The following is a 24,301-nucleotide window of genomic DNA, read 5'->3' on the forward strand; positions in this document are numbered from 1 at the left end:
TTGAGGGGTGTGAATGGGTCAACAGCACCACACAGGGAAATGGACCCCACACAGGACAGGACCTCAGTTCACTTCCTAACCATTTTGTCAAAAGTCCATGACACAGCACATACTCGGTAATGGGGAAAGAACCCAGATCACTTATTGGTGGTGATGTCACAGGTCCCGGACATTCCGCGTAACCAGGAGACCAAGGCTGAGGAAGCTGAAGACTTTGCAGGGAAGGGCGTCCTCCAGTGACTGGAGGGACCATGGCAGTGAATAGGGGATTAGAGACCCTCTTATCTGTCTTCCTGCTGTGCTGCTGGTACGGAACTGATCTACAGCCAATCAACTCAACTTCAGGTACGTCAACTTCAGGTACGGCCGCAGGGAGGTGGGTGGACAGAACTTTGACCTGGATGCCGTGGGAGTGGCCTTCTCCTTTGTGCCTTCTTCTTTCATGGGAACTCGGGGAACAGAGAGAACTGGAAGGTTTTCCATCTTCTAATGTCTTTCAAACAGGAATGCCAGGGAGCCGCTAAATATTAACTTAACGGGAATGTTCTAATGTATCCCAAGATAGAGGAATAATGTCACAAACCGCCGTGTGTCCATCCTCAGCTTTAATAACTGCACATTTCCCAACTTGTTTTTTATACACACATGTGCGTGCACCGTACAATACATATATACACACACACACATATACACACCAAATGAGCACGCTCATGCGCGCACACACACACACATCCTTCTTTTGGGGAGCAATCATCACTGTCCCAGTAACTTATGACTCTGTGAAGTGGGTAAAATACACCCAAAGATCACATTAAAAGGACATATGAATTCTGTGTCTATTCTGTGCACACAGTATGAAGTACTGCCTTCCTATGGGGCCAACGTCTCTTATGTCATAAAACCATTTCTGGGAAAGAGACTATTAATTTCAGCTGCCAGTAGTGCCCAGTCAGGAGAGCAAGAAAACAGACAATTGGAAGAAGGGTCTGCTCACAGGAGACACTAGAGAAACCCAAGTTCAGAGTACAGTCCAGACCTCAGGGTCAATGACCAGAGAGAGTGCGAGAGCGAGAGAATGAGAGAGAGAGAGAGGGAGGGAGGGAGGGAGGGAGGGAGGGAGGGAGGGAGAGAGGGAGGAGGAGGAGGAGAGAGAGAGCAAGAGGGAGAGAGAGAGAGAGAGTGAGAGGGAGAAGAGAGAGAAAGAGGGAGAGGGAGAGAGAGCGAGAGGGAGAGAGAGGGAGAGAGAGAGAGCGCGAGAGGGAGAGAGAGCGAGAGGGTGAGAGGGAGAGCGAGAGAGAGAGAGAGAGAGAGAGAGAGAGAGAGAGAGGGAGACAGAGAGAGAGAGAGAGCGAGAGGGAGAGAGAGAGGGGGAGAGAGAGAGAGAGCGCGCGCGAGAGGAGAGAGAGAGAGAGAGAGAGAGAGAGAGAGAGAGAGAGAGAGAGAGAGAGAGGGAGGGAGGGGGAGAGGGAGGGAGAGGGAGAGAGAGAGAGAGAGCGCACGAGAGGGAGAGAGAGAGAGAGAGGGAGAGGGAGAGGGGGAGAGAGAGGGGGGGGGGAGGGAGAGAGAGAGAGCAAAATGAAGTTTACCAAGAGTGGAAATGGGCATGGGAACCACAGGTGTGTGCCGCAGTTTCTGTTAAATCCTCATTTACAAAGATCAACCAAAAGATGTGATTCCTGGCTGTAAACCCCGCCTCCACGGCCCCGCCTGCTTGGTGTGAGGGGTATTCAGTCTTGATGCTGTGATTCGGGTGCGTCTTCTTGGGACTTTTTATAGGGAATCTCAGATTTGGCTTCTCCAAGCCTCTGGGTAGACTCCTGCCCCCTGTAAGGTTCCTAGGTTCCTAGGAAGTGACCTTTCCACCTGTCTACAAGATTGGGAGCCCAGGGAGCCAGGTGCCAGGTGGGCTGGTCTAGGCCACAGCTCGGTTCCTCACATCTGATTCTAAGTATTTGGAGTGGGAAGGCCAAGCCAATGCCTTAGCCATGTGGCCAACATTTCCAATAGTGTTCTGTTACAAGGGAAAAAAATCTTGGAGTGCACGTGTCTGTATGTGTGCATGGTAAACATTAATGCATGTAAGGGGCTGTGTATATGGAGGCCAGATGTTATCGGACATCTTCCTCAATTACTATCTATTTTAAAGAACCGTTATCACTTCCTAAACCTGGAGCTCACTGATTTGACTAGACCGGCTGGGCAGAGAGCCCCAGGGACCCTCTTTTCTCTACCTCCCCAGCTCTGGGACTACAGGCATGTGCCACCACACCCTGATTTCTATGTGGGTCCCGGGGATCTGAACTCAGGTCCTCAAGTTTCCACAGCAAGCATTTGCCAGCTGAACTATCTACCTGGCCCAAGAAGAATAGCATCGTGGGGCTGAAGAGATGGTTCAGGAGTTAAGAGCACCGGCTTCTCTTCCAAGGACCCTGGTTTAATTCCCAGAACTCATATGGCAGTTTTTAAGTGTCTGTAACCCCTCTCTCAGGGGATCTGAGACCCTCTTACAGCCTCCACAAGCGTCAGGCATGCAGATGGCTCATAGACATGCCTGCTCACAAAACACCTACACTTGTAAAATAAACAAATTATTTTTTAAAATAAATAATATCTTATTGAACTTATACAAATACTTATATGACTATAAAATAAATGTTGATAGATATTTAAGAGGGATCGGATAGAATATAATTTTTTGTAAAAGTGTAGTTATGAGGGTCAGGAGAGATGGCTCAGCAGTGAAGTGCCCTTGCTACTCTTACACAGGAGTAGATGTTGCTTCCCAGCACCCAGGTTGGGTGGCTCACAACCACCTATAAGTCTAGCTCCAGAGGATCCGACACCTTCTTCTGATCTCCATAGGCATACACACACACACGCACAACACACACACACACACAACACACAGTCACCCGCACAGAAATAAGTAAATAAATCTTTAAAAAAGAATAAATATACTTTAAAAAGTACATTTTCAAGCTGGGTTTGGTGGTGCACATCCTTAATCCCACCACTCAGAAGACAGAGGCAGAACTCTGTGAGTTTGAGGCCAGTGTGGTCGACTTAGAGAGTCCCAGAACAGACAGGGTAATTTCAAAGTTTCTCAGAGTTAGTGGCTAACGAACTGTCTTTAAATGTACGGAAACACACCAACGATGCTCCAGACAAAGGCTCCGAAAGCATAGCCACTTGGTGCTGCTCCACCAGGCCACAGTCTGTACACTTCAATGACCCATCTACTCCTTCCATGAGGATCCCAAAGACCAGCAGACACTCTTGGAAATATCGGCAGGCGAATTCTGGGTAGAATTCTCTTAGTCCGTGTCCTGAGACTCCCTGCGGACAAGCTTGGACTGTAGCTGAGTACACCTGCTTTCAGAAAAGCATCCGAGAAAAACAGGGAGTGTCTGCAAAGAACACAGGCTCTCAAACCTACTGCGTGCCCACCATTCTGAGGTCAGCAGGGGGAGGTGGTCATTCTCACAGCAGCAGTGTTTACATCAGTAACTGCCAAGATGGCCAATCAATCACACGATCCACGGACCTATCACGGCTAGTATAGAGAAGGCAAATCTCTGGAAACCTCAGAGCTGCTGGCACCTGACATACCTCCACAAAGGTGGGACTCAAAGGATCCAACACTGCTCTACTCCACGAAGCTTCCTGTATGATTTCACATCGCAAGCAAGCTAATTAGCTGAAGAGCTGTCTTTCACACGATGACAGAACAAATCCCCCAGAGACTTTTCAGGGGCCTCTGGGAAATTTCAAAGTTAGCTTGAGGTCAGAAAGACTGCATTTAGAATTTAATTCAGAGGTGTCAAAAAATGCCAAGCGCTTTGAAGAGTTGACTGAGCTCACGTCGTCGATGGAATAGCGCTTAGCTTCCCAGCTAAGTTAAAGGACAGCACTTTTGAGGGAAAGGGAGGAGGTAGATAGTGGTTAAAGGGCGGAAATAACCTACTCTCGCTCCCTCAGTATCGACAGGGTTCCACGCTCTTAAGTAATAAAAAGTTTGAAAAGACAACACGAAGCACAGGAAATTATTTTGGTAAGAACAGAGCCTTTGTCTATATGGGAGACTACTCAACAGGTAAAGAAAACTTGTACTCTCTTATGAAGAGGAGGCTAACCGTCCAAGGACTCTGCTCTTTCAGCACAGAGAGAAGCCGAGGCCGTTCCACATGGCCGCACGCTTGATACCAGACCTCATTTCAGAACCTGACAATGGCCGTCCATTTACCCAGTCCAGCCATGGGAGATTAGATTTCTCTTCTTTCTCATAGATCCTCACACCTTACCCTACCCATTTAGGCTTTTTGTTCCTTTCTTTCCCCCTTTTCTTTATTAAATAACTTTTAAACTATTTATGAAAAAAAATGACTTTCTTCTCTCTTTAACAAAGATCCATCCTTTATGTCTCGCGGCTTCCCTTATGAAACACAGATCACTTGGACCGAAGCCTGCTTGCAAAGTCTGCCTCTCCTTCCTGGGTCACGGGAGTTTTAATTACATGCATAAGGAGTAATTTGAACAGAGAAAACTTGAGACTATGAATTATCGGTCACCATAGTGGGGGGCAAGTTTCCTGAACTTCTATCTTACACAGCTTAAAGCCGTGACTGGATCATTTTAGTGGGTGCAGGTGTGTGCATTCGTGTAGGAGTGCCTGTACGTGTGCACATGTGTGTACAGGCACGTGAAGGTCAGAGGTCAGCCTCAAGTGCTGGCCCTCAGGCTCAGAGGAGTGAACCTGTCTCTGCCCTCCCTCAATGTGAAGCTGGGGCTTGTAGGTGCATGCCACCATGCCTGGCTTTTTCTGTGGCTTCTGAGGGGATCTGAATTCAAGCCCTCACACTTGCAGAGGAAGAAGTAACCCACCTCCCCAGCCCACCACCAACAATGCGGCAGAAGCAGCAGGCTTATTAACAGACCCAAGGCAGTTAGTCCCTCTCTGGAAAGAGCAAGAACACAAGCATGCAAATGCAAACTCCTTCCTAACAGCGAGTGTCTTAGATCTTAGCTTAGATTACTTACAAGTTCTACAAAGTCCTACTAATTTTGGTGGCCCTAGAAAGGTTAGAAATTGCCTCTAAGTTGCTTCTTGCTTTCTCTCAGCACCCAGAGCCCAGGCTGCAGAGGTTCAGGTGTTCACACAGCCCCACAAGCCACAGAACTCACTGAGTGTTGAGAGAGACGCTTCAAAAATGGAACGGTGCACACACACAGGAGGGAGTGCAAGCTTCTCAAGACAGAATCGTTTGGGTCTTAACCAAGGACTGGAGAGATGGCTCAGTGGTCAAAAGCACTGACTGTTCTTCCAGAGGACCCAGGTTCAAATTCCAGAACCCATTCAGCAGCACACAACTATCTCTAACTCCAGTCCTAGGGCACACAACACAGAGACATACATGCAGGAAAAACACCAGTTCACATAAAAGTATCTTAACCATGGCTATACAGATGGCCATGGTGAGCTTTCCAGTTACACCATCCAAAGGCTGTCATCTCTCTTTGTTTTTCTCTACAGGATTTTACATTAGTACATGAGATCACAAGGTACTCTGGGGTACACTGTGTAGACCTACAGGCTGTCAAGATAACTGGTCATAACAGGAGCCAAGAAGGCTAAGGATGTCTACCAATAGTTCCCTTGGACATCTAGGCATAGTTTTGACTATTAAAGTGGATGAGCTTGTTTGTGAGACTTTACTCAGAGAAGCAGTTTGTTGTGTAAGGAGAACAATGAGGGTGAGCTCAAAAGATCACAGACACTTCAGCTTTCTGGAAAAAGGAGTATTATTCTTTGCGGGTAACTAGATCAGTCATTTCTGTGATTCCTAAACAAAATCCAGAGGTAGGGGGCGCTTTCTTTTTCTCATGCCCCCCTCATTTTCTCTGTCTTTCTATCCTGCCTTGAGACACCCAATCCACACCGAAGAACATCCACTGTTTCAGAATGCCTTTAGGACAGCTGATGTCAAGCCCAAGCAGGGCCCCATGTGACTTTTGTCCTGACACACATCTGGGCACAATCAAGCCACAGCCTTCCTCCCCATCAGCCTTTCTCGGAGATAATAAAGGACCAAGGGTCACGAAATGAGCCCAACTCGGGTCCCCAGCTCCATGTCTCAGGAAGGTCTCCATGGCCCAACGATGGCATGAAATATCCCAACATTACCAGTTTCCTTTTACTTAAGGTCTGTGGTGCACACTAGCGAAGTGTTACTGGGGCTGGGTGGGTCTAAGGTTGGCTTAACACACACACCCTTACTGATGCCTCTGAGACCACCACATGTCCATGCCTATGTCTAGCTGCCAAACTGCTGCTGTTGTGGCTAGCCACTATCTCCTCTAGAATCCTAGTCAAAGCCTTGATGACATCCAGTATCTTCTCCAGCTTCAGACCCAGATCTAACCCAGGTGACTTCTAAGATTTTTTTTTTTAACCAGTTTACGACCTGGATAAAATCCAGGTGACTCTCAAGGTCCTCCCAGCTTGAGACCTGGTTATCACCCCATGTGACACTCAAGGTCTTCTTCAGGTGAGGGGCCAGTGAAAGAGCAGTTTTCACGTTGCTCCAAGAGAGACGCAGGTAGACTAATCTTGCCCTAGGTATTCCCACTGCTTGGCAGGAGAGGAGCTGTGTGTGCTGCAGTGTGTGGGTCCCACACAGGGACATGCTGGCCCCTGAGAGGAGGGACAGAAGTTGATAAAACCCTCGTAATGGAGAAGGGCTGTCTCTCTTTCACCCAATTAACCTGCGTGAACTCGGAAAGCAACAGTGGAATTCATGGAACCGGAACGCTGACGTGGGCACTGGGAAGACATCATAGTGTCCTGACCTTGGGGATGTGTGCTGTCTGGAAGCTGCGACTCTCAGGAGGAGGTGACAACAGGAAAAGCATGGTGGAGCAGCTACACTTGACAATGCACGTTAACAGGCATGGACAACATGAGCATACATACCACGCATGTGCGCACGGCTGACTTGCACAATGCTTCCATTGTGATTACAGGACAGACACGAGATGAAAAGAATATTTTTAACAAAGTGCTGGCGCTGCGCAGCTGTACCCGTTCGTAATGATCCATTAATGTCTCATGCGGAGAGAACTGTACTGTTTGTTTGGTTTACCGAGGTCAGCACACTGGGAAGCAATTGTCATCACCGGCACAGACCTCCTTACATATTTCCCATTGTTCTGAGCCATGCAGATGAGCACATTGGGATGCAGATTGTCCATCATTAAAGCCTTTGAGAACAGCTTTGTCATTGGTTTAGCTGCAACTTCAGTTCTCCCAGACAGCTCTGTGCCTCAGAAAGGGAAGGGACGGTGGCCCTGTTTGCCACCTTTGGGGTCCCAGGACCTGGGAGCTGGAAGAAGAGGCCAACCCTGAGCTCAAACTAAGGGATGTATCAGATCAAGAGACAGCACAGACCCCGAGATAAACAGAGGTCACGTCTGAAGGAGGAAGTGTGTGCTGGACGCTGCAGAGGAGAAACTGGTCCTCAGAATTCCCGCAGTGCCCAGATAGAGCCAGACCCTGTACGCCTTCCTCCTGCCCATCAGGAAGCAGACATCACAGATAAGACAGCCCTGAGCCCTGGAGACAACTGCCATCCAGAACTCTTCAGTTCACTAACCAGGGACTCCACTTCTTCCCAGCAGACAGACCCCGTGGAGGGCTCTGCTCACACAGGAGGAAGGAGGTGACCATCCTCTGGCCCTCCCCTCCTCCTGAGAACCTCAGGTAGCACAAGAGAATGTGCAGGGTCGCCTGGGGCTCAGAGAAAACACTTGTGAGGTGTTTTCTCATCACAGGACAAAGCGACATGGAAAGTCTCAGTCAGAGGCGGGGCAAGGGCTGCTTCTCCGTGTGCCAAGCTGGGCTTTGGGCTGCTCAGATGGGATCCCAGGATGGAGTTCCCCAGCCTGGTGGCCACTCAGATAGTATCACCAGCCATGCAGGAGGCAAAGCACTGCCTCCTACAACAGAGCACGTGACCCCCTTCCTTCGTTGTCCCTGTGATAGAGCTGAGTTGTCCCTGGGTGTGGACACTGTCTTACCATCCACGAGGACCACTCTAGTGACCAAGAGAGCGGTTCTAATCTGGGCACTTGGGGAAATCATGGGTTCCACCCACACAGCCGTCCCATGGGTAATGTCTTTCCCATTTTCCAAGTGAGAAACTCAAGTCCCAGAGGCTTCCCTCAGCACACACGGGGAAGCAGCACTCCCTGTGGGATCTTTCCTCTATAGCAGGCTGGGGCCATCCCTTACAACTACCCGCTCACAGAGAGGTGGGTGGAAAAAAAAATCAGTGGATGCTATTAAACTATAGACTTCTATCTTCTCCCCCTCCACTCCCAGGTCCACTTACTGAAGATGCGCTCAATTCGACAACAGAAGACATACCTGAAGTTTTTGGTAAGGATTCCCATGCACCTGAAGTTTTTGGTAAGGATTCTCAATACAGAACCCGGTTTGTGGTGAGAGACTGGGACCTTCCCCCAAATAACCTGTAACCAGCTGCAGACATCGGGGTGACTTGCTCTGAGCCCCGAGTCAGGTTCTCCTCTCCTGCAGCTTTAGTGCCGACATCAGAGGCAGATTTACCTACATACAGTATGAGTACCATTGGTCTGGCCAGAGCCTTCGGGCGGAGATGGAGCGCGGGTGCACATAAAGTGCTACACTTTCTGGCATCCGTATCTCAAAGACTATAGCAAGGACACCAACTTTAACTGCAGTCTGGACCAGGCTCCTGACGCTAGGATAAGCAGGTCCACCCTGGGCTCCAGGCGGCTCCCCAGCGCTGTCCCTGGTCCCAAAAAGCATCACGCTGCAGAGATGGAGGCTGCTTCCAGATGCTTGCTTGTTCGGCTCCCAGTGTGGTCCCACACCATACATGGTACCTTATAAAAGCCATGAGATAAGCTTGTCCCTGATTTTACGGAAGGGCCCACTGAAGGTCAGAGGTGAAGAAAATCACCCGAGATTCTATCTGACTGAGAAAAGCAGCAGACCAAGTCTGAGGTTTTATGTCCAGGACACTTATGTTGGAGGCTTCATAGGAGAGACAGGAAGAGTGTAGTGAATAAAACACAGTTTAGTGAAAAAGCAGGGGATAAAACCGGACTCTCTGAATATGGCAGACAATGAGGGCTGCTGAGAAGCCAAGGACAATGGTACTGGGTTTTGATCCTACTTCATGTTCTGGCTGTGTGGGAGCCTAGCCAGTTTGGATGTTCACCTTCCTAGACCAGGATGGAGGGGGGAGGACTTTGGACTTTCCACAGGGCAGGGAACCCTGACTGCTCTTCAGACTCGAGAGGGAGGGGGAGAGGAGTGGGGGGAGAGGGAGAAGAGTGGGGGGACAGGGAGAGGAGTGGGGGGGAGGAGTGGGAGGCTGGGAGGAGGCGGAAATTGTTTTTTTCTCAATAAAAAAAAAGAAAGTTAAAAAAAAGCTAAAAACTGGCCTTTAGAAAGAGACACACACACACACAAAAAAAACACAGTTTAGGTAAGACACAATGCTCTCTCATATGAGGGAACAGAGATGGGACCAAATTACAATAGGGATAACCATGACTATGCCTGGAGCCAGATTTTCTACCCTTGGTTGTAGGGTGTATATAACCAGTTTTCCATCACTATGACAAAGTGTCTGAGGTGACAGACTTATGAAGAGAACAGGGATTCTTTGGGCTCAGTTTTTGGAGCTTCCAGTCAAATGATTTGTTAGCCTGGATGCTTGGTCCTGTAGCGGAAGCCCATATGTCATGGATGTAATGTGTAGTGAAGCAAAACACTCAGGGCACACCAGGGAAAAAGAGGCCACGCCCCACTGACCTAAAGGCCTCCTATTACACATCCCCTGAAGGCTCAGTCACTTCACAATAGTGTCACCCTGGCAACCAAGCCTCTAACGCATGAGTAAAGATGGCTACCCCTGATGCTCTACTGAAGGAAGGAAGAAGTATCTAGGCGCTGAGGACAGCACACTTCTAGGTGTGCCTGGGAGGGGATTCCCAAAACAAATGGATCGCAGATGCTCTGACTAATGAATGATTTAATCTACAGATGGATTCTAAACCTAACAAGGGAGAGGCAGAATTCTGGAATATGGGACTCGTCGGAGGAAATATGTTATTATGTGTCCTTGGGCACTGAATCTTGCCCCTTGTTGCTGCTCTGATTTGCTCCCTGTTGGCATGACACAAGTGACTCCTGTCACGTGCTCCTAACCGTCATAAGAGTTGACCTCACCAAAGGCCCAGAATCAATGTTGTCAAAAGCTATAGGCTGATACCTTGCCCTCTTAAGTCATGTATGTTGGGTAACTTGTCCCAGGAACAAAATATAAGGCAAGAAGATTGGTATCAATGACATGGGGTCACTGCTATGACAAACCTTGGTGGTTCATTCCTTAGCCTCCGGAACTGGTTTGTAGGGGGAAATTGGAAATGTTGAAGATGTGAACTAGAGAACGCGTAGGATAACATAAACTGGGCTAAATGGGTGATTCTGTTGGTAAGTCAGAATACCAGGATGCAATAGGAATGTAGCTGGTGGAGGCCAGGAATGCTGGGTGCTTTTAAGTCAAACTGACACAAGCTAAGGTCCTCTGAGAGGGGGGAACTTCCACTAAGAAAATGTCTCCGTAACATCAGGCTGTGCTCAATCCTCTAGTGCATTTTCTTAACTAGTAGTTAGTGTGAAGGGACCCAGCCCATTGCAAATGGAGCCACCCCTGGGCTGGTGGTCCTGGGTTCTATAAGAAAACAGGCTGAGCAAGCCATGGGGAGCAAGTCGCTAAGCAGCACCCCTTCATGGCCTCTGCATCAGCTCCTGCCTTCAGGTCCCTGCCCTGCTTGAGTTCCTGTCCTGACTTCCTTCAGGGATGGACTCTAATGTGGAAGTGGAATAAACCCTTTCCTCCCCAGGCTACTTTTGGTCATGGTGTTTCATCATAGCAAAGTTAGAAACCCTAACAAGATACCAGGCTTCTGAAGCTTCATGTTGATATGAAGAACCTGGTGAGAATTGCCCTGGAGTCTTTCCACTTTCTCATCAAGAACTTGTCTGTCTGACTTGCAGCTCTATGGGAAACTGGGTTAAAGGTAATGAACTAATTAACCCAGCCAAGAAAATTGTACGTCAGTCCCACTTTTAGGCTATGGCATTGTGTGTAAAGTTAACAAAGGGATATATTTGCTATGGGTGATCTTAACTGTCAGATTGACTCGATAGAGGCTGTTGTGAATATTCCTTTCCCGGGTAGACAGTGTCTAACCCTTCCTCTATAAGCTTCCCACACAGGCTAAAGCTCTGTTCTATCAAAGTTCACTCTGGAGAATGAATGAGCAGAGTGAGTTTGCTTATGGAGCATGGGGAAGGGGTTGCTAGCAGGAGTCTCTGGTGACTCCCAGGCAGGACTGGAAAGTCTTCACCCAGCATGGATGGTGGCCTCTCCTGCTCAGATGGAGGACCCTTCTGTACCTTCCTTAGCTTTATACTCTACGCCTCCCCCAGGATTCCGGAGGCCATGTGCAATCAGGGCTGAATTGCATACAAATGGTGCTGATTCAGAGGCAAGAGTGAGGGACTGTCAATAATCAACAAGCCTGAGCAATGACCCCTAGCCAGCAGGCTCCTAGCCAGCAGGTCTCAGGAAGATGGTGGCCTTATCAGATGCTTTGTTGGGAGGGCTGCGTCCTACAGCAGATTCCTGGGGGATTATTGAAGCACACCTCTGTGTATTGTGTCAGAGGGCATTTCCAGAGATGGTGAGCTCACCAAGGCTGTGGCAGGAAGACTGGCTTAATCTGCCAGTAGATTCCAAATTTGAATTGATTGTTAAGATGTAATGGAACTCTGCTGTGAGTTACAAGAATTTAAGGAATGTCTCTTTGCCAAGTTCCTTCCAGATGATCTTCACTCTGCTTCCTGGCTGCCATCATGCAAGCAGTTTCTTGCATGCCACAATGGCCCGAAACTGCTGAAGCTAGAAGTAAAATTACCCCCTTCCCCCTTATGTTGCACCTAAGATAGTGGGTCACAGAGGTGACAAAGCTAATTAAAACATGGACATAGGGACATTCAGACAACAAAACTAACTAAAACATGGATGTGGGGCCATTCAACAGATCGGGGCATGGTTTAGGAGATATCCAGATGGTACCCACTTCTCTGAAATTATTAGGGAGGCAATGACCATCCATGCAAGGCTCTGTAGAGGGTCCACCAATTCCTTGAGTTCTTTTTTTCTAGCTACAGTATTCACAGGGCGCCTCAAGTGCTAACTGCACAGCCATGCAGCCCGCCTTACCAGCTCTAACCTGTCCTTCTATACTTCCTCAAGATGAAATTCTAGCCCAAGAGATTCTGGAGCCAAATGCATCATCGGTAGTGTCTGAAACATCAGCAACAACCAAAGTATCCACACAAACAACAGCACAAACCAAGGACAAAAGCAAGTATACCCTTCTCGCCCCTCTACGCGCTTGTACTCAGAGAGATCTGAGGGGCTGACGGCGTCACTTTATGTGAGCATTTACCGGAACCAGCTTTGGAAACATGAGAGCAGCTGTGGCCTAAGACCAAGGAGGGAGTCCCCTCTGAGGCATGGTGGCTGGCTTCACTCTGAGGTGACCTCTGAGTCATATCCATGGGGCTCAGCATGTCCGTGGGGTCCAGCCACTGCAGGAACACAGGCTTACAGATGAGCCAGGTCATTAGAGTTTAACACACCCTATCCCGCGGCATGCTCACCCACGGCTTCCAAGGGGCACACAGCTCTCCTGCTATGCCCTGGGGCTGAGATAAAACCAAGGTCAGCATATGCCGTGCCCCAAACCAAGAAGCGCAGCAGACAGAGACAAAGCACAGGCTTTGCAAAGTACAGCTTCCACACTGCACGATTGTGCAGACAGATAGTCACGGACAGCGGCAAGGAGAGGCCTGGGGTTAAGAAGCCCTGAGGCTCTGTGGGAGAGGCACTCAGAGGCAGGAGGGTTCAACAAGCCCCTGGAGGTTTTTTGGTTTTTTTTTTTTATGTTCAGATGTGACGAGATTGTAAGAGTTTGCTCATTCCACATCTGCCTAGACATAAACAACTGTACTCCCAGTAGTAAGATAACACCTGACTAGTGAAATACTAATTTCCCAACACACATTTTCAACTAGGAATTGAACACTGGGCTATCCTTCCAGCGCAGCATTGTAAAATAGGGATTAGTGCCCACACCCCCCCCCCCAATCAAGTGTGTAACAAGAAAACTTTTCCCTGTTTCTTTCCATCTTCTTCATCCAAGACATGGGTATTGATGAAAACTACCAAGAAGATGGCTCCGAGAATTACCATGAATTACTGGAGAATGTAGAACCCTCGACTATGAGCAAGGATAAAACCGACAATTATGGTAAATATGATCTAGCCTCTGCTGAGCTCAGAGACTACCAGGGAGCCAGCATCTGATGCACTTTGTAGCACGATTCATAAAAACCCAGAGACAGAAATTGGGGTTCAACCCGAAGGTCAGAAAAACAAAACAGCCAGCCACTGGCTCTTTCCTCTACCTCAGTCTGAAATGGCGATCCTGCATCAGGAATCTCAGAAAGAGACTGTGACTGACAGCTGCCCCCTCCTATTTTACAATCCTCTCTAGTGCTGAGATTAAAAGCATGCACCACTACTGCCCAGTTTCTATGGCAAACTAGTGTGGCTGCTGGGATTAAAAGTGTGTGTCACCACTGCCTGGTCTGTAAGGCTGACCAGTGAGGCTGTTTTACTCCCTGATCTTCAGGTAAGCTTTATTTATTAAAATACAAATGAAATATCACTACAGCACTTGACGACTGCTCCACCTGAGTTAAGTAGCCTGGCGCTGAGGCTGAGGGTCCCCTGCTTCCTTAGCTCTGCCCTGGACTTCACCGTCCACAGCCAGCAGAAATGTCTCTGCCCAGGTCTGTGGAAGCCAGGAGTGGAAGAGAGGCCTCTCTGCAAGCTTCCAGCCAATGCACCTCTCCTCTGTGGCCAAAGGAGAAAGCAAGACTCCATGGCCCTGGGAGTCAGGAAAAGCCTCCTTCTAGAAGAACCAGTGCACCGTGGCTCCAGAAGCTTGATGTTCAATCTCATAGGTTTTGTTGTTGTTGTTGTTTTTCCCTAACACTTAGATCACATTAGGGTAGGACTAGGAAAAGAGTCTGTGCAGTGTATAAGACTCAGATGTAGTACTCTGAAGTGTGACTGACATACAGAACGAGACCAAGGCTCCAAAGCTTGGTGGCTCCTGGCATGGGGCAGAGGAGGTCTTTAACACACAGCCCTGGGCCCACTATACAGCTCTTTGGGCCCTGGGCCCTGGATTTACAACCCATACCCCACACAGATCCTCCAAGGCCTGGCCTCTGGTGTTGGAACTGACTGAAGTAATAGTTTCATGGTATAAACACAAACATGATTCTATTTAAAATGAGTGCTTACCAGTCTCGAGCTTGTCCCACTCAGAGGTTTGTACAAACTGCCCGATGGTTTGGCACAGTGTTTGCTGAACAGTAATTCTTCGTTTACTTAGTATCATTGAGTAATCAGGACTATGATCTAAGCCACAGCCACCTTTGCTTAGCTACCTTATTTCCTCACAATCCCCACCCAGTCACTAACGCTGGGCACTGATGCCCACTATAGCTGATGCTGTAGCCATTTCTTCTGCACTGACCTCATCCTCCTATTCCTGGCCTTGAGTGCCATTCCCATGTTCATTGCCCACCCCCAAGGTGCTTGGGGCTTATCTGGTGACTCCCTGCCCATGCCTAGCTCCTTTTCGCTAGGTTAAGTTCCCCTAAAAGACCAAGAACCAGGGATGGCGACACTGCTCAGCAAGCCAAGCCAGGAGGCTTGGTGACATCCATGTACAACTTTGGATCCATCCCATCATTTCTCTTCCTCTGCCTTTCTCTCCTTAGTTCACACAGCCCCAGGCCTCTGTAGGTAGGGTATTTGCAAGCAGATAATGGCTATGGTGAACAGCCTGAAGTGTAGGGGTTTTCATACCTTGGAAACGTATTTGTGGGACCAACTCTTAACCAGGCATGGAGTCAAAAGATGGAGGAGGGAATGTACAGCTTTCACACAGTGGCTTCTTAACTCATTTTCAGATCAAAACTCGGGAATAGTGGTAGCATTGCAACCAACCTTTAAAACAAGCGCTCCCGGTGTCTGCTGGTGTACCATTCAGAAAATGTCCCCCCCTCCTTTTTCTTTCATGTTCTTCTTTAAAGACAGAAGTACCGTCGAGAACCTCCACGAGCACAGTCCTCGGACCAGGATTGATCCACACTTCTCTTTAAACGGTGAGGACAAGACCCACAGTAACTGCCCTTCCCTGCCACACGGGAGCCACGTGGGGAGACAGCATGCGTGGGAGGCAGGGGTGCGGCTTCAAGGTTGCTTTTCATTTGCGATTCTCTGGTTATGAATATGGCTTTTTGTTTCCTGTTTAAAGGCCGCTCTCCGATTGTGGTTGGAAATCTGTTCATATTATTGTCTCATTTTTGTCAATTTCTTGAGTTTTTTTTTCCCTCTCCAAATTTGAAGTGTGATTTTTTTTAAAAGACAGTTAAACATGTAAACAAAACCAAGTCTGTGATACTCATTGTAAATGAGTTTTTCAAATTTCTCAGTCGGCTTTGTTTTTAAGATTTATTTTATCCATATGTATTGTGTTTTGCCTGCATGTGTGGGGGAGTTCCTGGAGTCTGGAGAAGGGCATTGTTTCCCCTGGACTGGGGGTTACAGGTGACCGTGCTGGGAGTTCAGCCTGGGCCCTTTGCAGGAACAGCAATCCCTCTTAACTGCCGAGCCACCTCCTCAGCCCTGATTGAGTTACTTTTGAGGATGTTTGTATTTTTTTCATGCAAAACAAAACCCTGTCACTTTTGTTCTGTCATAATAAGCAGTCTTGTTTTTAATATGGCATAAGCCAGAGCCAGCGCTGAAGAGAAGCTGCCGTTCCCTCCGCTCTCTGTGTCATTTCTTTGGTCCCATGTGGTCTCTAACTGCTTTAGAATTTATTGGCATAACATGCTCTTAATTTCATCTCTTTAAATATGGCTGCACATGTGTCATAGCATGACCTGCTCAAAGACCACCTCATCCCCATGATTTGCAGACCCGCACTTAAAGTACACCAAATCCCCAGATGTGTGGCTGTTTTTGTTTTTTTTTTCTGACTTATGCAACAAGTTAATATCTTGGTGCCAGAGGGTTTCATAAAGGTATATTCTAGCTTCAGAGGTGCATATCCTCCTATCTCTCCCCACCTCCCACTTTATTGTATGGCATTTTATAAGATGATTTAGGTTGTATGTTTCCTATTATTGTATGGCATTTTATAAGATGATTTAGCTTGTATGTTTCCTATTATTGTATGGCATTTTATAAGATTATTTAGGAAAGAACTGACCCTTTATGATGTTGAGTTTTCTTTACCTGTTTTTGGCTTTACTTTTGGGAGTACTGGCTTTCTAATAAAAATGTCTTTTAATGTTGCTTTAAAAATAACTTACAGTTTTATGATATCATGTTTAGAGTGCATCATTGTAATAGTAGTGCCATATGAATTCCCCATGGGCATCAAGCACACGATGAATTTTATGAAAGTCCCATGAACAGTGATAAAGAAGATTTGTACCCTGCTGTCACCACGCCTCAGGAACTCTACGCATGTTTGTGACTTCTATTGTGTCGGCCACACTGTTTTCTTCTATTGAGAGTGTTATATTGTTATCCTGATACAAATGTCTTCTGCATATGTCTTGATTCACTTTTGTAGATTTTTACTTCCTAAGTGTGGTGTCTATTATTTGACACATAGATTTTTTTTACGGATGTTTTATATTCATTATGACTTTCAGCACTCAAGATTATAAAGAACTTGCTATGTGTTTGAAGCTTTAGGGACCCCACCTTGCTTTCTCTGACATAAGGCTTGTTCTTTCTACTTTCTGATTGTTTTATTTGTGAAATTTTTCTTCATTCTTCAACATTGTCATTCATTTGCCTTTTTGTTCATTAAAAATACATCCATAGTGGAATTTGCCTTCACAACCATTTTAACTGTGCAGTTTAGGGGTATTGCAGTTAAAATGCACACCCAGCACCACTACCGTCTCCATAGCAACCCCTTGGTTCCCCTCCCCTCTGCCCTTTGCTCTACTTTCTGTTTCTCGAGGGTGTCCGGATAAGCGGACTCACATAGGTCTGTCTTCTTCAGTCTGCTTATTCCACTTTACCACATTGTACTTAGTAATCAGTGTTGCTCTAGACTAAATAATCTTCCTTTTTATGTCCGAAAAACTTCCAGGTCGTATCCCCTATAAAGAGGTAATTTCTAAAACATTCAGAGAATGAAAACATAGCATAAGCAAGCTGCCCAATCCAAGACTTCTGAAGGACTTGAATATACAATTCTCCAAAGAAAACACACCAGTAGACAGCAGCTACTAGCAAAGGCACCACTACCTCCGGTTATCGGGACATGGGGGACAGAACCGCGGTAGGGTGGTGTGGGAAAAAGGCTCCTTCTCGCCAGCACCGCCTGGTATGGAAGCTGCCACCTGATGACGAGGAGCCCGGGGATGACAAGAGAAACACGGGAAGACCTCAGTGGCTGAAGGTGAGAGGAAATGGTTCAGGAAGCTGGAACGGATGCTCAGCGTCTGGCACTTGTGTTTTACAAGAAGCATCCTACCCTAGGAAATTCTCCACAGTTCATGATCGTGAAGAACCCAGACGTGGAATCTTGTGGTCACACTAGGACCCATCTTTCAGAGAGCAGGAGTAACTTGCAAGTTCAGACCTGGGGTGTGTGTAGGGGGTTGCTCTTCTAGCAACTGAGCCATTCCGGAAAGCCCCGAAAGCTCACGAATGTTTGTCCCATGTGCAGGACAGTAAGGAAGACTACTCTCACAATGGCGCAGAGCTCAGAACTCGGCTTGTGATTACAGCACACGCCATCCTGTAGGAAGAGTCGGCTCTAGCTGTGGACCCATTTCAGGCATTGAAACCTGACAAGTGTGTGCACTATATAAATAATCATTTCCTTCAAATTTCAGCAAGGTGTCATCTTTACCACCCACATGGTGAACAGCAGCAAGTGTGAGTAAAGCTGCAGAGGAAAGGAACAGCATGCCTTGTCTGTGAGGGGGCGAGGTGGCAGAGCCACGGCGGGAAACAGTGCTGCACTTGAGAAGACATTCAGGATATGAGCCATTTGTCGTACAGTGCCACAACTACACTTCTGTGCACACACTGAAAAGAACAGAGCAATCTGGAAGATGTTTTTGCACACCCACGTCCACAAAACCACAGCTCACAGCTGCTTAGCTGCAGGAGCAGCTAGAGTCTCCATGGACAACCAATAAACACAATTGCTGTATGCATGTTCTTCTAAACTACTCAGCATCTCTTTGAGAACAGAGCACACTCATGAGCCTTACATTCCATGGAAACCATTGTGAGGATAAATTAACAAGCCATTTCTATCACGGTGTGACTGATGGCTGAGCACAGCTCCGTCATGATGCTACATGTGTGTTGTGTAGGTTCACTGTGCTTCTGTACCAGCATACCAAACTTCCCGTCAGAAATCACACTCTCTGGGAGATGCTGGGCTAGTGTCACTGAGACGTGGAAATGTGAATCCAATGACAGCGTCTTTCGGTTTTTCAGGACAATGAAAGCCGAAATAAGCATCGTTTGCAGGTCTGTGGAATTAGAAATAATGAGAGGGAGGCTGAGATGTGGAGTGCACAGATATGAAAGCATCAAAAATAGATAAATAAATGTAGCCGAAAAGACACATGGTGCCTGTTACTCACAAGCACTCTGATATAGCACTCTATCGCCAAAGCGGGGAAGAAAAGTCAGAAAGGAGAGAAGGAAGTGGGATGGAGGGGCTGGGAAGAAGGAAGGAAGAGAGGGATGAAGGGAGGAAATGTGTAAGAGTAACCAATATTCAAAACAAATGCATGTCCCCAGCAGCACAAGGGAGCAGCAACAAACCATTTTAAGGTCCTAGCACACGGAACGACAATAACCGCATCAAGGCAGGTAGGAGTGAGTTAGCGATGGATCAGAAAGGCCAAGTCAGCACTAACGGTTCAAGGCGTCTATAACAAGTCAGATTAAATCAAATCATAAACAAACAATTCAGGGGAAGGGAAGAAGAGGAAGAGGAGGAGGAGGACAATGACTAGGAAAGGGGGGAGGAATAGGAGAAAGAGGAAGGAGGAGATGAAGAGGAGGAGGAGAAGAAAGGCAAAATCAGGCAAATACAAAGTAACCAGCAGGCTGGCAGCTACAAATCCAAGCATCAATAATGCTTGTCTGATTTTTTTTCTCTGACTTTAGTATCTCATTTTTCACAGCTGCAAATGGGACGCTCACGAGCACATGTGGCGTCTCAGCTATGAAACTAGCAGCAAACAATTTAGAACAATTAAAAGCATACCAAAAACATTCTCCATCCACGACAGAAATAAACGAGAAGTCAACGATGTAAAGAGACGTGGGGAAATTGTCTAAATATTTGCTAATTTACACAGCACGCTTCTCAATGACCCACTGGGTAAAGAAATCAAAAGGGAAATTTGGAAATATTTTTAATTGAATAAAAATGAAAAGTCATGCTGAAATTTGTGGGAGAGAAATCAGGGCTTCTGTGAAAAGTTATAGCATTAAATGTTTGTACTAAAATGTTTGAAATCATTCATACGTGTGAGAAAAGAATTGAAGACATAAAATCTCAAGGTACTGCAATGAAGAAAACAGAACGACTGACTTAGAATGACAGACCGGCTGAAGTGCATCCTCTAAGTGCGGTCTGAGGAAGAGGCTCCATCACCTGGAAGCTTTGTCGGTGGCGGAGGAAGAATGGGAAGGTGAGAGCAGATGCAGAGATGAGGAAAGACACGGTAGATCTGGGGAGTCACTGGCATGGAAGGAGAGATAACCGACCAACAGTCCTGAGGCCTTCACCTACAGTTCCGCCCTCTTCCAGGACACCTGCGTGTCAGCCATGAGTCATCCGTGTGCCTGTGAGGTGCACACAGCCTTGTTGGAACAGTCAGGAAACAGTGCACTGGGTGAAGACAGGAGACATAGCCAAGGGACAGCCTCCCTCCACAGCCACTGAAGGCTAGAACAGAAGGACGCAGATAAGGAAACCTACCCAGGAGCAAGTCATCCTCTCCCTGAGACCCAGAGCAGGTGACTTCTCTCAGCACCACCTGGCAGTTTCCCACACTGATTCTACCCAGGAATGGCTCATAAAACCTACTAAGTTGATCCAACATAAAAAAACAAAAAAACGCACATACTGATGGAGTGTTTGTTTCGGCAGTAGGAGAGCAAATGTGGTTGCAGCATGAATTTCTTACTGTGACCTGAACCCAGAAAAAGTGGGGGTGCACTCATCCAGCTCTCGAGCCACCGCGATCCAGGGCAACTGTGAGGCCCGGGAAGCCATCTTGCAGAGACACCTACAATTGTCACGGCCTCTGTCATGACACTGAAGTTGGGACAGCCACATGTAGGGACCACACGGAGTCCTGTCCGCATTTGAATCAATCACTAGACTTACTGTCTGCATCATGACTGGCTGATCTTTCACACCTGGGTCCTGGGGTAGTCCTAGCAAACACCCACATACTGTGTGGTTGACTTCACAGGAATTCAGAGCCTGAAGTCTGAGATGCAGGAACAGATGGGGCTGGTTGTCCTGGTGGACATTCCTGGTACTCTGTGGCTTTGCCCTGTGTTTACCCAGCGTTCTCCATGTGTGTCTGTGTTCAGGTCTTCCATTTTTCTAAGGACACGGTCACATTGGAGTAGGGCCAAGCTTTTCCTTTAAGACTTCACGGTAGTGGCATTTCAATTGTATTTTAATAAATAAAGACTGTCTGAAGATCCGAGAGTAAAACAGTCCCACTGGTCAGCCTTACGGACCAGGTTATGGTAACACACACCTTTAATCCCAGCAGCCACACTAGTTGCCATAGAAACCGGGCAGTGCATGCCTTTAATCTCAGTGGTGCACACCTTTAATCCGAGCCCTAGAGAGGATTATAAAATGGGAGGAAACAGCTCTCAACACACAGTCTCATTCTGAGATTCCTGGAGGCAGGATCGCCATTTCGGCCTGAGGTTGAGGTAAGAGCCAGTGACTGACTGCTTTGCTTTTCGGATCTTCAGGTTGAGCTCCTATTTCTCTCCCTGCATTTTATTCATCGTGCTTCTCCTCACCCCAATCTATTACATCTGCAAAGACCCTGTTTCTAGGTCATGCTATATAGCTTACAGAGTCAGCATCCAGGCTCTCCAACTGCCGTGGCTTTTCTCGTTTTTCTCAGAGGTTCTTAGGAGTTAAGTTTTTATTTAAATTGTTTTCATGTTGCTACCGATTAAACCTAGAGCCTCATTAACGCTACCGGTGAACTCAATACTTAGCCTGCGTTCAGTTTCTGAAGTTAAAGAGAAAAAGCACCACGCTCTTTTTTTTTTTTTTAAATCAAAGTTTGATCACGGTATATTTTTCTCCACAGAAAAGAAGAGTTCGAACAATGATAAGCACAGGAAAGTGTCCGTTCTGGACAGAATCCTTCAAAACATAGGAAGATATGAAGACAGCCTGGAACTAAGAGGTAAGTGGCCCCGAATCTGCAGGTCCCCTGCTGGGCAGAGGTGAACTAAGAACGCCACTTGCCAGTGAGGCTCTTCCTAGCAGCTCTTGGATAAGCTGGGGTTTTGCATGGGTATTTGCCTGGACAAGTCCAAATTAAGGGGTCCAAATTAAGGGTTCCCACCTCAGCCAAAGCAAAAGTGTGGTTCTCCCTCTCCCAGAAACAGTTAGGACCTCAGAGTGCTTGTCACTCATACCATGGTCCCTGCCACCATGCCTGTCCCATTCGTGACCAGCACATCTGCTGGGCCTTCTCAGGGGAAGGAGTCCTCCCTTCGGGAGTGAGCCCCATCCCATCCTCTTTCATGTTTCCCACGCGGACTGTGAGGAATTGGCCTGATAGTGGGGCGACACATCTGGGTTTGAGTTCCAGCGTGGCCGTGATGAGGACCTTACATAGATGTTGGCCAGTGGTCCAATCCCTGAGCTGTAGCTCTGGATACTCAACGTGGCACAACTTCAGCTCCCTCCTGGGTGTCAAGATGGAGTTTAGTGATCTTGCAGGCCGTGAGTCAGAGCCTGGCTTCAGAGTGGCTCTCAGGTCCTATTTGCCTGTTCCTGGGGGAGGGGCCACATCTGATAACAGCCAGAGGGAGGTGATGAAGGTTGGTGGATATCCAAAGACCCACTTAACTAACTTCACAATCCGGGCTGGAGAGATGGCTCAGCCGTTAAAGGCTGGGCTCACAACCAAAAATATAAACTAACTTCACAATCCAACAGAGTCTCTTAGACTTGGTCAGTTCCCACTGGGCCTGTAAGGCCCTGTCCCTTATACTAGAGTCTCTGCGGGCTCACTCGGATTTTGCAATAGCTTTGGAGAGACTTGATGTCTCCACCAACCCCTTCCATCAGAACCCCTAAAGACCTCCACGGGTCTCCTCCAGCTTCATAAACATCACCCTTCACAAAGGATGCCACAGAACCCCAAAGTCATGGGTTTCTGTCAAGAAACCCTACCCTTCCAGCATAGGGGCCCATAACCCATGGGGTCCCTCAATCTGGTTTTAAGCCAAGGATAGTTGAGTGGCAGGCAGGGAGGACAGCCATCTGGTTGCTGTACATCCCTGAGAGCCCCAGAGTGACCCCTAGAAGATTGCAAAGCTTCTGATTCTGCAGGTGGAGACCCTGCCTGCCCAGAAATTCTTTTCCTATAGCTGGTCACCCACATGGGAAGCTTGGGACGTTTGTTTTCAGTCTTGCCCACGAGCCACGGGATATGGAGCAGCAGGGATGACAGGCATACACATCTTCTTAGGAAAATCTCCTCTTTCCAAACAGAAAGCATCTTTTAGGAGAAGAGGACCAAGCCCAGGAGGACAGCGTGGCGCAGGCGCTCCTGAGCTCATTAGAAATGCTGGAGCCACTGGCAAGCTCCACACCACTCGTGCTTAGGGAATGCGCACATTCGTTGTTATCTATTCATAAAAGACAATTTTTTCCACGTAAGCCTAAGCTGAGTTATGTGGGGTTAAAGGGTATGCCTTTGCAGGGTTCTGCCTTCTTCATAAGTCGCCACAGACCGTCTTCCGGCTTTCCGCATCTGCGCTCTAGTCACACCAGAGTATAGCTACCATCGGCAGGAGGAAGCCCTTCTACTCCATCGGCCTCTCTGCAGTGACACCCAAACCAGGGCAAAATGTCGCATCTCTGCGTTATTAAAATTTGGTTGTTCTCGGGCCTCCTCTGAGAGCTGCAGAGATGCAAAACTGCTCCTGTTGGGGGGCATTCACACGGAGCTAAAATCTAACGTTCCAGGACAGGCTAATGTGTGAGGACAGACAGAGAGACAGACAGCTTCTGTTTTCAGCAGAATAATAAGCTACAAGCCAGTCCACCATTCCAGACATGGAGCTCTATATTGGCCTAATAGCTAGAATAATACAGATAATGAAAGAAAAAGTGTTCAAAGGACAACTCATGAGGCCTGGTTGTTTCCACACCTAGTGAGCGGGGGTGGAGAGTGCCCAGAGAAGAGACTCTCTCTTGTTAGTGATGCTCTTTTTATCTGGCTCATATGAGGGAGCCCTAAATCACCTCTTAAAGGGAAGAGATCTCCCCGGGGTCGCTCACTGACTGCCCGCCATGGACCAACAGCTCCTCGTAGAGCAGCTCTCATCCTCAATCTTCCTGAGGCTGCTGTGGCTGGAATCCAGGCCAGGTGCACCCAGGGAAGAAGGGAAGGGCACCCTTATCTGTGCTGCCACTGCAGGTCAAGCTGACAAGGTGGGGAGAGCTGAACATGGAGGGAAATGGCAGCTCAGAGCAGTGGAGGACCTGATACCACTTGCTTTGCTGGGAATTTGTCACTGACACCAACATCCCTAGGAATGATGGTAGGAGCCATGAAGAACCAGAGGGAGATTTCCTCTCCCGCGCTAGAGCAAGACACGTGATTCCCAGGAAAATCGGATCAAAAGGCCCCGTGTGATGTCATTATTTTAGGTTTCTCCTTTAACTGTATGAATGGATTCCAAATGGCTCTTCTTGGCTTTTGGTTTCTCAAGACAGGCTTTCTCTGCATAACTACTCTAGCTGCCCTGGAACT

The 24,301-nt window shown here is 47.7% G+C and overlaps 1 protein-coding gene across 1 annotated transcript; it reads left to right on the forward strand.

The window, feature by feature from the left end:
• The first annotated feature begins 251 nt into the window (after window positions 1-251).
• LOC142857009 (sperm acrosome-associated protein 7-like) lies at window positions 252-22,617 on the forward strand. Its single transcript, XM_075984630.1, has 7 exons — window positions 252-345; window positions 8,378-8,434; window positions 12,372-12,482; window positions 13,324-13,431; window positions 15,293-15,364; window positions 21,617-21,715; window positions 22,535-22,617. The coding sequence occupies exons 1-7, from the start codon at window positions 252-254 to the stop codon at window positions 22,615-22,617; spliced, it is 624 nt and encodes a 207-aa protein (XP_075840745.1).
• Window positions 22,618-24,301: the final 1,684 nt, after the last annotated feature.

This window comes from Microtus pennsylvanicus, chromosome 9 (genome assembly GCF_037038515.1).
Source record: "Microtus pennsylvanicus isolate mMicPen1 chromosome 9, mMicPen1.hap1, whole genome shotgun sequence".
Classification (NCBI taxonomy): Eukaryota; Metazoa; Chordata; class Mammalia; order Rodentia; family Cricetidae; genus Microtus; species Microtus pennsylvanicus.

Bases quoted from the DNA above. Each gene is read 5' to 3' on its own strand.
- LOC142857009 (XM_075984630.1), top strand. From the start codon at position 252: ATGGCAGTGAATAGGGGATTAGAGACCCTCTTATCTGTCTTCCTGCTG. The intron at 12,483-13,323 runs GCAAGTATACCC...TCTTCATCCAAG, and splicing joins AGCACAAACCAAGGACAAAA to ACATGGGTATTGATGAAAAC. The intron at 13,432-15,292 runs GTAAATATGATC...TCTTCTTTAAAG, and splicing joins GGATAAAACCGACAATTATG to ACAGAAGTACCGTCGAGAAC.